The sequence below is a fragment of the Eubalaena glacialis genome, chromosome 12 (genome assembly GCF_028564815.1).
Source record: "Eubalaena glacialis isolate mEubGla1 chromosome 12, mEubGla1.1.hap2.+ XY, whole genome shotgun sequence".
NCBI lineage: Eukaryota > Metazoa > Chordata > Mammalia > Artiodactyla > Balaenidae > Eubalaena > Eubalaena glacialis.
Window position 1 is genome coordinate 26,026,651 of NC_083727.1, and position 12,699 is coordinate 26,039,349.

The following is a 12,699-nucleotide window of genomic DNA, read 5'->3' on the forward strand; positions in this document are numbered from 1 at the left end:
TATACAACACTGCACTATGGTTAACACTACTGAATTGTATACTTAAAAAGTTTGTTAAGATCTCATGTTGTGTTCTTACCACAGTTAAAAAAAAAAAAAAGCAAACCTACAAATGATAAGATCACTCACAAATATCTCTTAAAATTCAACTAAAAATACTCATAGCTATTCTATTTCTTTACTTATATAGAGTGAAACATACAAATGTGGTAAAGAAAAGTGTTCTTTCTACCTACATAAATACGCATTTGAGAACTGATTTATGTTGTAGTGAGGGGTCAGCTGTCTGTTTTTCTTTTGACTGACACATAAAAATGTTCTATGTACTCAAAAATAATTTCCTCTCAATTTTCACTCTTCAATGCCACATAATACCATAAAAGCACATGTATCAGCCAATATAAATACTACTCATGATAATGTTAACTATGTATGATGATGGATATGTTAATTAGCTTGACTGTGGTGACTATCTCACAATGTATATGCATATCGAAACATCGAACATTTTATTTGTTGGTTATACCTCAGTAATGATGAGAAAAAGAAGAAAAAAGAAAACATGCCCAAAGTGCTAAGCGTCTACCTGGTATACTCAATAAATGGTAATCATTAGTATTAAAAAAAAAAAAAAAACCCGTGACTGCTGATAGTTAGGCTTTCTTTCTCTCTATAATTTCAGAATTCATAATATCGTTGGCTCCTTGAGGTCTACATGTGTACTCTTGTCAAAACATACAAATCCTGAAGATACTCTTTTCAGGAAGTGGAAGGAAATTCACTCTAAGCATAGTAAAGTACAGCTTTGGAATGATGCTGTTTCCAAAAGCCAAAGGCATATGCCAGACATTCAGGAAAGCAAGTTTTCTGTTGGACCTACTCCTGGGAGTGCTGAAGGTACTTATTACTCTAGGCGGCAATACAGATGGAAAAGAGAAGGCTTTCCAATGATCGCTACAAAATGCATTCATCAGGGTTTAGGAGACGGGGATGCAATTTAATCAATAAACATCTCCCCTAAATCTCACACTTGGTTTCTTAAAAACCATTTACAAAAAAAATCAAATTCTCTTCAATCAATCTTAGGAAAAATAGTAAGTGCAATACCTAGGTGTAGCAGCGTCGGGAGAACCGGTACTGTTATTTCCATAGTTAAAGCCTCAAGTCAAGCAAACCAAAGCATGCAGAGCACCGACTAAGGACGGTGGCCCACATAGCCTGCTTCCCACAGATCAACTCCATAGTGGAAATTCCCCACAATAATGATCAGAGAAGGGCTCACCCCACTGATGCGGCTTGGCTCCACCCCAGCATTTATCCCAGGTAGGGGTAAAGCAGCTGTGAGCAGACAGCACACACAAGCAGCACTCGAGGGTCCGGGGAAAACGGGTACTCACCTCCGCGATCTTCAGCACTGCGCTCCCATTCAGGTCAAAGGTTGGGGTGTAGGTTATGCAGAGTAAAACCTTTAACAACCAGGAGGCAGAGGAGGAAGGAAGAGAGAAGGAAGTAAATATTTAGAAATAAATTTCCATTTTACATGTTATTAGTGCAGTCCTGTTTTTTATGACTCTTTCGCTCTTTGCTTTTCATATGTTTCTTTCCATCCCACCCACTGCTCTCTAATTAGTGACCACACATTGCCCAATAAAATAGAGACTAATACTTGTAAAAGGAAGAAGCATTGTAAGCCCGGCCAGAGATGGCTTTCTTCAACAACTCCAGGTCTGTCCAGTAACAAAGAAAACCAAATGGCCAGGCTCATTGCTAGGTCCTGTACATGAATTATCTAGATTGATATTTTTAGTAAGTGTCATTATTACTGTCCTCATTTTACTGATAAGGAAACTGAAGCTCCGAATGATTAAATAAGCTGCCAAAGTCACACAGGTACCAGCTGTGGAGCTGAGATCTGAACCCAAGTAATCTGACTCCATGCCCTGACTGACCATGCAATACTGTCTCTACGTCTTCCTAGACCCAAGAGTCACTGTATTTTTCTGTTTCTGTTGCCTTCCCAGATCCACATGGGATTAGACATTCTTTTATGGGCACTTTCTTCTTTCCTTCTTTATTTCCCCCAGAACACTGCCTGGGGCTTATTTATTAGTTCCAGGTTCCCCTTGTTCTCCAAGTTACATAGACAGTGAGTCGAAGACATTTACAAGATATTTAAAGACCACTAAAAATTCCACTTTCTACTTGTAGAGCTATTAGGGAATAGATCAATAAAAGCCCAGGGCATTTTAAGAATTGCTTCTAATTTTATAGATAAAAGGCTAGATGCTCCCCTGTCCATTTGGCTTCTGATGCTGCAAATTACCTCGCCGGTGGTCCCAGACATGAAATTGCTGATGTCTGCTCCTTGATCCCCAAACCCAACAGCCATGTCCTGCCTGCAGCTTGGCCTGTCAGTGGCAGCCTCAGAGGATGTTTCTCACCTGGTTCTGCGTAACTCGTGAAAGAGCGCTGAAGCCTAGCAAATTTACCTAATACAGGATATACACCTGATCAGCACATCAAAAAGTGTAACTGTCCCATGGAACAAGGAACCTCTCCTAATCTCTCAGTCTTAGTTACCAGCCAGGCCAGCCCTAGGAACAGTCACGCCTTTCGAGAAAGCAAACAGGTAGGTAATTAAAGAAGGAAGAAAGGATTCTTGCCAATTTTAGGCACAAGGTTAGATAAATTCACTGTGGGTCTGCTCCCCAATTTTTTGCTCCTTAAGGCACCTGAGAGCCAAGCGTTGACTCCAGATAAAAATCGTCTGGGCTTCCCTGGTGGCGCAGTGGTTGAGAATCTGCCTGCCAATGCAGGGGACACGGGTTCGAGCCCTGGTCTGGGAAGATCCCACATGCCGCGGAGCAACTGGGCCCGTGAGCCATAACTACTGAGCCTGCGCGTCTGGAGCCTGTGCTCCGCAACAAGAGTCCGCGACAGTGAGAGGCCCGCGCACCGCGATGAAGAGTGGCCCCCGCTCGCCGCAACTGGAGAAAGCCCTCGCGCAGAAACAAAGACCCAACACAGCCAAAAATAAATTAAAAAAAAAAAAAAAAATCGTCTGAATGCCACGCTGGCCGAGAGGGGGGATTGTGGGAACTACTGCCCCATGGCTTCATGGGAAAAGGCTTTCTTTTGTTTGATGACTATCTTTGGGGGTCGGAGTCTGGTATGCAAGGAGGGATGAGAGCTGAGGACAACAGTGTTGCCAGGTCCTAATTTCGCCTGGGGAGAGGCCATGTCTTCTAATGCCTCTGTACTTGATGGTACCTCTGCCTGACACCCTCCTACCCTGGGATCCTCCTAGGCTTGTTCCTCGTGTGGCTCATCTATTGGCTTCTTGGTGGTCTCAACTCAAATGTCGCCCCTCAGAGAGGCCTGCGGCCCTCCCTGAACACTCTCTCTGAAATGGCCTCTCTCACAGCTCCTTGTTTCACTTGCTTCAGGGCAAGCACCAGTCTCATAAATTACTGGTTTGTTTATTTACTTATTTATAATCTTCTCATTAGACTCTAACATCCACTGAGCATCTGAAAGGCCCTCAGGCTTCTCATATGAGGCTTTCTTACTTTGATTTCTTGCTACCTTGCACAGCTTCTCTTTCTTATTTATTTTTTCTATGTCGTGTTTCACGGCAGGTGGGTGGAGGGTATGAGAGAGTGGCTGGTGGAGGTGGTGGTCTGGGGAGGTGAGGTGGCCCATCTTGGCTCTTGGTTTTTTAAGTCATTACAATAAAGGCTGGCAACTGGCAAGACCTTACAATATGAAACTAATGATGGCAAATTTTTGTCTGAACTGGCTAATTAATAATGTTACTTATAGGACCAATGATCGACTTCCTGCCTTCCATCGCTCCGTGCATTCATACAAGGTGTGCAAGGGTAAGAAAGAAGTTTTCAAAAGCCAACCCAGTTTTCTGTGAGCAAGAGCTGCTTTATGCAACAGAGGCTGGAGGAAGTGGGAGCCGTGTCTGTGGTGAGGTCTTCGGGAAGGGCACTGAGTTGGCATATTTGCTAATCAAGCTTCTCAGGGGAACAGAGGAGGCTGAACTCTCTCTGCCACAGAGAAGCCAGCAAGTGTAGAGGGAGGCCTCTTAGCAACAGTATGAAGGAAACTGAAGATCCCTGCACCCAACTGATGCTGATCTTGTTCAAAAGATCATTGAAAAAAGGCTCTCCACACCTAATGTCTGGCCACTAATATCCAAAGACTCACTGAGCTCTATGCAAAAACTAAAAACAAGAAAAAATAGTGAAAGTGAAGCATAATAATGAAGCTGGCTCCTTAAGCTCACACAGCTTGTTTTTCTGGAAGCAGAGCAGGTTTTAACTCCAGAGCTGATGGTGCCCATGGCCCCCCCATGACTCCCAAGACATATAAAGGGCCCCCAGTTTCTAGCAAGGATGGTGCAGCAGGCAGAAGTGACTTATTGAAAATGATACATGGAAAAATGGTGCCCAAAGCCCGGCAAGCACTAATTCACTGGATTCAAACATAGACCGGGTGTAGGAAATTTACGGTGACAGCAAATTAATTTCAAGTGTCTGACTTCCACTGCATAATGAAAGAGTAAGAAGTTTAGACTGGTATTCTGAGCACATTGGCCTCAAGGAAAACAGGAGCACCTAAATATTGAGGACAATTCCATTAAAAATACATCCCTCACAGGGTCATTAAAGCATACTGACTACATTATCACTGAACAGCAAGAACTTGAGTGACAGGCAGCGTCTTGCAATCTAGATGGTTGGTGCTGCCTCCATAAATAAGCCAAGAGGATGGGTAAAGTAGGTGCAAAACCTTCCACAAAAAGGGCACGATCATTACAGAGGCTAATAAAAATCGCAATTATGAAAAAACAATAACTGAATAGCTACTATATACAAGAAACAACCCTGCAATTAAAAATGTGTATAGAAACACTGGATAAAACAGATTAGACTGGAAAGGAGAAAGAGAAGCTGATTTATTGCAAGCATTGGGCCCAAGTGATAAGAATCTGAAAAATGTAGCCACATTAGGAACACAGTGAGACAGATGTGGATAGATAATGATGACAAGTGCAAGATCACAGGTATGCGCTTCTGATCAGGAAAACCCTAGTTGAATCCTCTCCCAAGGCAAGGGCATCTTATCGTCATGATTGGGGTTTCTCCATCAGGCTCATTCTGCCCTGTGATCGCAATCACGACAGAGCAGGGGCTGTGATGTCAGGGCTAAAACACAAGTGTTTCAGTAACGTGACTGTGGCATGTGATTTAGTATTTAATTGCTGTGACTTTGCCTACATCCTCTAGCCCCTTATCTTTAAAATTCCCATCCCACCTCACAAGGATATTTAGAGGAAAAATTAATTAAATGACTTTTTTTTTAAAAAAAGAGGGGCTTCCCTGGTGGCGCAGTGGTTAAGAATCCTCCTGTCAATGCAGGGGACACGGGTTTGAGCCCTGGTCTGGGAAGATCCCACATGCTGCGGAGCAACTAAGTCCGTGCGCCACAACTACTGAGCCTGAGCTCTAGAACCCATGAGCCACAACTACTGAGCCCATGTGCCACAACTACTGAAGCCCGCGCACCTAGAGCCCGTGCCCCGCAACAAGAGAAGCCACCGCAATGAGAAGCCCACACACCGCAACGAAGAGTAGCCCTCACTCGTCACAACTAGAGAAAGCCCGTGCACAGCAACAAAGACCCAGTGCAGCCAAAAATAAATAAATTAATTAATTTTTAAAAAAAAGAGTACACACAGTACATATATCTCTAGGCTATCTTCTCATAGAGATTAAACAAGTCTCCATTTGATGTAACTCATGGCAGCCATTCCAATGTAAATAATTAGATGCATTTTAAGTAAAAAAAAGAAAAAAAAATCAATCAGATCATCCTCATTCAAAAGCATAAATCTTTCCAAGTCTTCATCCTACTATGTATCACTGCCCCCAATTCCTACTGTCTAAAGCCCTCGTCATTCTGACCCAGCTCCACTTCCTCTCTCCTTGGTGTTCTCCCTTTCAGGCCCCAAATCAATTCAAGGCATTATTCGCCAAGGTTCTAATTGCTGTGGGGTCACAAATACAAAGCAAGCACCATCTTTACCATTACAAACTCACCATCTATTGGAGAAATTAATACTTGTACAACTATACTTCATGGCTGACTATAGTGAGTGCTACTGTAACCGTGAGGTATATAATAATTTTTAAGGTCAGAAGACATCTCAACTTCGGAGAGCAGAAAATTCACAGATTAGATAATGTGTGAGCAAAGCACTGATACAGGAGAGAAAAGGGAGGGACAGATGTACCAAGCAAAGGAAATGTTGTGAGTAAAGGCATGAAGTGTGAAGGCAGAGGCTGGAGATGATGCTAAAAAGGTTGGCTGGAACCTTATTACACATCAACTTAAATGCCCCATGTTAAGTCTTTTGCACAGATTATTTTAGGGCTGGTTAGGGCAACAAATCACAACTAAAACTAGATGTAGGGACTTCCCTGGTGGTCCAGTGGTTAAGACTCCAAGCTCCCAAAGCAGGGGGCATGGGTTTGATCCCTGGTCAGGGAACTAAGACCTTGCATTCCACACGGCACAGCCTAAACAAACAGACAAACAAATAAAAACTAGATGTACTGAGGCAAACTGGAAATCAGAGCAATAAAGCAGACAATATGTTGCAGATGAATTAAAGACAGAGCCTACTCATTCCAGTGGCAATGAACTGACGGGGGTGCATTTGGTGAAGGGATGAAGGGAATTCACAAATAGAAGGCAATGGTCACCCATATATGAAATCTGGGTGTCATCCAACCACTGTTCTCTCCCCACCTACGCCCTACCATTCTAGTCAACCTGGTTGAAATCTCTCATATACCCCTCCCTATTCCCATATATTTCATAAAGCTTTGTATTAGATAATAAAGTAACATGTTTTAGAGAACAAAGATATACCTTGTTCAAAATCCGTCACATAAAATATTACTCTACAGATGTGAATTAATCCCAGAATGGACAGAAAACGCAAAAGGCTTATTCCATAGCATTTATTTGGAGCAGTTTAGATATACTACTTATATCTGGGTGCCCTCTCCACCGCCCACTAGATTTATGAGCTCCTTGGTAGTAAGGTCTAACTTTTTGATGCCCACCATGTTTATAGTGCCTTGCCAGGCTCTGGGAGGTGTGGTGAGTCCCAGCCCACGCTCAATCCCTCCTATGCATTGTCCACATGAGTAATCAACTACACAGAGTTTCAGTGGGACTGTGCATCTGTGTGCCTAGTCATTATTGTAAAATGTGTAGGCAATGTGATAAGACAGGCCGGTGACACAGAAGGAAATTGTCCTGGGAATCTGAACGTCAGATCCAGGTGGTGTGACTGGCTAAAGGCAGTTTTTGCAGCCTTATGGGTAATAATACTAGAGTTTCAGATGACCTGGTTAGGGTAATCAGAATTTAGTGAGCCCCCATTCAGGATGCCCAGCTATTTGGCAGGACCTCAGGCAGGACAGGGAGAAAAACATCTCTACCAACCAGAGGGCATCTCCTATGAGACTTATAGAACATCTGTTACTCTCTGCTGAGAACCTATTTTTTTGCACTCAACACAGTAACTGGTAACTTATGTAAGATTTCTGAGTCAAGGAGCTCATTTCTGCTAAAGTTCCAAATGAGTCCTCTACAGGACCATTTGCAGGGGATGAAGGAGTAAAGAAATGATTCCTAAGCTTACTGGATAGCAACTGCACTCCCACTTTACCTCTCCTTTGTGCTGCATTACTCAGGCTGCCATTCATTCATTCATTCCACAAATACTTACTGAGGTGTGACGAGGGGTCAGGCCTAGTGCTAGGTGTTGGGCATACAGGAGGAACTAAAAAAGATACCCTGATCCCTGCGATCTGTAAAGCTAACAACTGGTTTCGAAGACAGTCACAAAACAAGGGATTACAATAAGTTCTGATGAGCATATGACTGGGAAAATGCACTGGACTCTGAAAAGCATATCAGGGTCTAACACACAGTACACTTGTAATGTTATACTCATCCTTTTTTTTCTTCTTTGGCTGCACCTCACGGCCTGTGGGATCTCAGTTCCCCAGCCAGGGAGTGAACCCACGCCCCCTGCATTGGAAGGTGGAGTCTTAACCACTGGACCACCGGGGAAGTCCCTATACTCATCTTTAATGGAACTCTAAATTTATGCTGTAACACATATAATTAAGGAGTGAAAAACCCAGGGAGGAAGACGAGGAGACCATCAAGAAGTGAGCTAATCTGGGGGAGTCAACCTACCCTAAGGCACACTGGGGACATGGAGGCATGTTGAATGAACAGGAATCTTCTTTTCCTTAAACTATTAAAATATACATTAGTGCTTAGTGTACACATAAGTGCTTCCTGAGGTCACTGTAGTTTCATTTTTCCAAATATGCTATTTATAAATCAAACCAAATAATCTACTATAGCTCAAAAAAGTAACTCAAAATTTGAGTACAGCCCACAGGGGCTTTGTCTTTCCCTTATTTGAAGAGGAGCAAACTCTCTGGAAATCCTTGATGCCAGGTGCCATTTCAAACCCCAGCTCTGGTTCTGGCTGAAATTTTCGCTTTGTTACTTAATGCACATTCCCTTCTGGCCTCTCCTGTATATTGGCTTAAAGATTCATAAACTTAAATGTATTTGCATAATTCCTTTTCTTGAGAAACAGTCCAGTTCTTTTTTTTTTTTTTTTTTACTCCGTTAAATTCGGCAAAAACGAGGATGGAAAATTCAGTGACAAGGACAGGAATACTGAGACACCAAATGCCTTTCTCTTGCGTGCAGGGCTTGCCCCCCTCCTGGGAGTGCAGCCTTATGATTATGTACTGCTGAAAGTGTACCTCGGCCATGAAACAGAAATAGATGCGTCCCCTCATGGTCCACCTATAAACAAGAAAGCAGGCTCAGTCTTCTGCAGACAGCAGAAGGGCAGAACACACATCTTTAGAGTTTGGGGGGTGCAGTATCACAAAGTCAACAGAGAAATTCAGAGGCCATCTTCCTATGGTCTAAATTTCAAATGTGGATGGCCAAAGATAAGCATGTTTTTCTTGTCTTGATCAAAGTTGCTCAACCTCAGAAATACCGACATTTTTGGGCCAAATAATTCTCTTCGTGGGAGATTGTCCTGTGTATTACAGGATGTTTAGCAGCGTCCCTGGCCCCTATACCCTCTAGATGGCAGTGGCTCTCCCTCCCCCAGTTGTGACAACCAAAAAACGTCTCTAGACATTGTCAAATATTCCCTGGGGGACAAAACGCTCACCTGTTGAGAACCATTCTTAGGTCATTTATACCCCATGCCTTGTGGATATAACTGAGAATCTCTACATCACCCTGCTTCCAAAAGCCTCAGAGCTAGAATGCAGGACTTCTAGAGGGGACCTGGGGGAGCCACTGATCCTTCACCGGGCTTCAGAGATCCTGAATTGAAGGTAACAACAAGGTTGTTGTTGAGCCACACCCCAATCTTTATTTTGATCCAAAGAAAATGAATCAAATTATTTTAGTGCATGAAACGTCTACCACTTGTGACTTAAATTGATTTACATTAGGCTGAGGTGACAGGTAATTACAGAAATCACTTTCTGGCTCAACCTGCCCAAATTCTGGCAAATAGCTATTCTGAGAGGTTTTTTTTAGTCAGTAGAAGATTTTTCTAGAGCTCATGAGTCCCTAGTTTGGAAAACATTGCAAATTACTTATTGGTTTATGGTCATGTCTCAGGTTCTTTCCTGGCCTTTATTTGTTGCCACTAGTAATAAGTTTAATATTCAACATATACATCAGATGTGCCCTTAGCACCTAATTCTAGGAAATATTACACCAGTGATATCCGTAGAAAAAATATGTAAATATTAAATTATAATGAACTTGAACTTAGCTAATTCGCTTGAACGAATAATCCAATCGTTCTTATTCTTCTTATCTTCTCCCTGTAAACTCTCTTCCTTGGCAAACTCTCATAACTCTTACCTCTAACTAGAAGCCTAACAAATGCGTTTCTAGAGCCAATATTTCTCCCAAGTTTCAAACCTTAATTTCAGCTTATAAACATCAGAAATGATATATGCAATTTCATGAAAATCACATAAACCACACTAAGTCTCCAACATGGTAAACAGCTAACGCTTCTTCCTGCTCTAAAATTCTTAATTATGCAACCATTAAAATTATCTGTGAGGGGATAAATATAGCCGTGTGGGAAATGCTTATAATCTAAAGTTAAATGAAAAGCAAAAAATAAAATCATATATACACAGTGAATATAACTGTAAACACATAAATCGGTATGATTAGAAACGCATATACAGAAGTCAGTCACAGTGATGAAATCTACAATGAATGTTTTCTATTCTGGAAAGCCTGTAATGTGAAACTCCTTGTATTTATTCTTTTAAAATATTGTAAATCTTTGATATCTGACAATATGAACTCACCATCTCTCTCCTAAGTTAGCCCCTTAAAATCCATCATTCAGCCAGAAACTCCAGCTCCAAGTCTTGAAATCATCTTGGATTTTCCCCTTCTCACCTGCTCACCGCCTATGCCACCGCCAATCACCAGCTACTGCAAATTCCCTCAGCGTGCTCAGCTGCACTTTTCTGCACTCAGCTGTGGGGCACCCCTCCTGTCCCCTCCAACCTGGCTCTCACAATAAGCCATCTCACCAGTGCCTCTGACTTGGCTCTGCTGATTCTCCAAGCATCCTGCAAAACCCTTTCCCCTTCCCCCACCTTCAACATCTAACACCCAGCTCTGAACATGTCACTTTCTTGCTACTCTGAAGACCCCCCAATCTCTACAGACTCCTGGCTACTTACTTACTCTGACCAGGCCCTCTAGAATCTGCTTCAACCTCCCCTTCAGGCTCACCGACCATTATCCCTCACTAATCCCGGTTTCCACCCTGTGCTTTTCCATCTCCAAGACTTTTCCTCTACCAAGAATGACCAGCCTCCCTCCCAATATATATATAATGAACTGAATTCCAAACACCTTTCAAAGTCCAACTCAAACAGTATCCCCTCCTTGAAATGCTGATCTGCCCAGTTGAAATGTGGGTTTTCCTTCTGAATTTTCCCGTTGAACTTTTCTTCTGCTACAACATATACAACTATCTTGAATTATGCTAACTGTGCACATATTTATCTTTTTCCTATTAGATTATAAATCCTTGCCTTGGTTTTGTTTTTAATACTATAAAGTTTTATGTATTGTTGGTAATGTAAATGTATTCACAGACAATGAAATGAAGTAAAAAAAAAAAAAATTAAAAAGTCCAATGAATTATCTTTTCTAGTTTAACTGTAACAAATTTATTTTGACCTAATCTCACAGTTAGATTTTTAAGAAGTCAATTTCATCAGTGTGTTCCGGATAACACCCTTACACCTCCTTCTCTCTTTCCCTCTGAGAGTCTCCACAGAATGGGTGCCTCATCTTAGATCGTCTGCCTATATACGCATGAGGCTTTTGATAGTTTTATACTCAATGCTTAGAGAAGTGACCAACAAAGCCCCTTGAGACAGTTTATAAAGGGCTAAAGACAACTTGATTCTCTATATGTTAAACATTTAATAATTATAAAACTCTTCTAGAATATCCAAATCACATGTACTCTGCCTAGTAGGACAAAATTGGAACTTATTTGCACAGATAAATGGTGGGATGTTTTCTGTAGACCATGGGATCATGGCTATTGGTTAGGACCCTAAATATATCTAGGTGGATAACAGATATATAATAATTTACAAAATTCTTCTTTTAAGCAAGGAAGCTACAATTCAACAATAGTAAATACGATGAGGTCCCTTTTCAGGAATCAGAAATATATATGGTTTCTTTTCTTTACTCCCTTCCTTTACTATAGAAGAAAATTACCCTGTTATAGGCTGTATAGGAAGGGGCTACAGAGGAAGAAAAGAGACAAGAAGAAACACATAAAGCAATGGTACTTCTAATGTTCTGGTTCATAATTTGAGTGAGTTCAGAGGTGTTCATTTTATTATCATGCTACACATATTCTTTTCTAATAACTAACAAAAATGAAAGCTAACACCAACCCTATGCCATGCACTGTTCTAGACACTTCTTTTATATTAACTCATTTAAGAGTCACTATAACAATAATATTAATATTATTTGCATTTTACAGATCAGAAAATTGAGGCAGATAAATAGCTTTCCCAAGGTCACCAGGCATTCTAGCTTGAGAAGCTGTGCTCTTACCACTCTGCTACCAGGTATTTTGAAAAGAAGAAAAGTAACAAGAAGTTTAAAAACAATAGAGTCCAAAGACTGTTTCATAGGACAGTTACACAAAGCCATTCTTTCTCCCAGACACACTTGGCCACTTAAAAGGTTCCTCAATGAATTCCTATCTACTCTAAGAGATTTCTAGTCTCTCATTATGTTTCACTCTTTTTCAGAAGCCATATTACTCACATTTGCCTTGCAGTTAAACAAGGATGCACAGTTTTCTTCTAAAACCACACATCCAAAAAGCAGATCAACCCCCAGCCTTGTTACAATGCCTTTCCAGAAAAACACAAATGATTGAAAAAGCAACTCTGCTACCAACAACTGTGTAAGCCCAGCCAAGTAACTGAACCACTCCAGCTTCAATTTACCTATAAAAAGAAGGATCTGATTATGTATGAG

At 41.5% G+C, this 12,699-nt stretch overlaps 1 protein-coding gene across 1 annotated transcript in view; it reads right to left on the reverse strand.

Annotated features, from left to right (window-relative positions):
- The window catches only part of ARFGEF3 (ARFGEF family member 3), a 199,544-nt gene that overhangs the window by 120,867 nt on the left and 65,978 nt on the right, over nt 1-12,699 (reverse strand). The window contains exon 5 of the mRNA XM_061206836.1: nt 1,398-1,466. Coding sequence (XP_061062819.1) covers nt 1,398-1,466 — 69 coding nt within the window. The remainder of the gene's footprint in view (nt 1-1,397; nt 1,467-12,699) is intronic.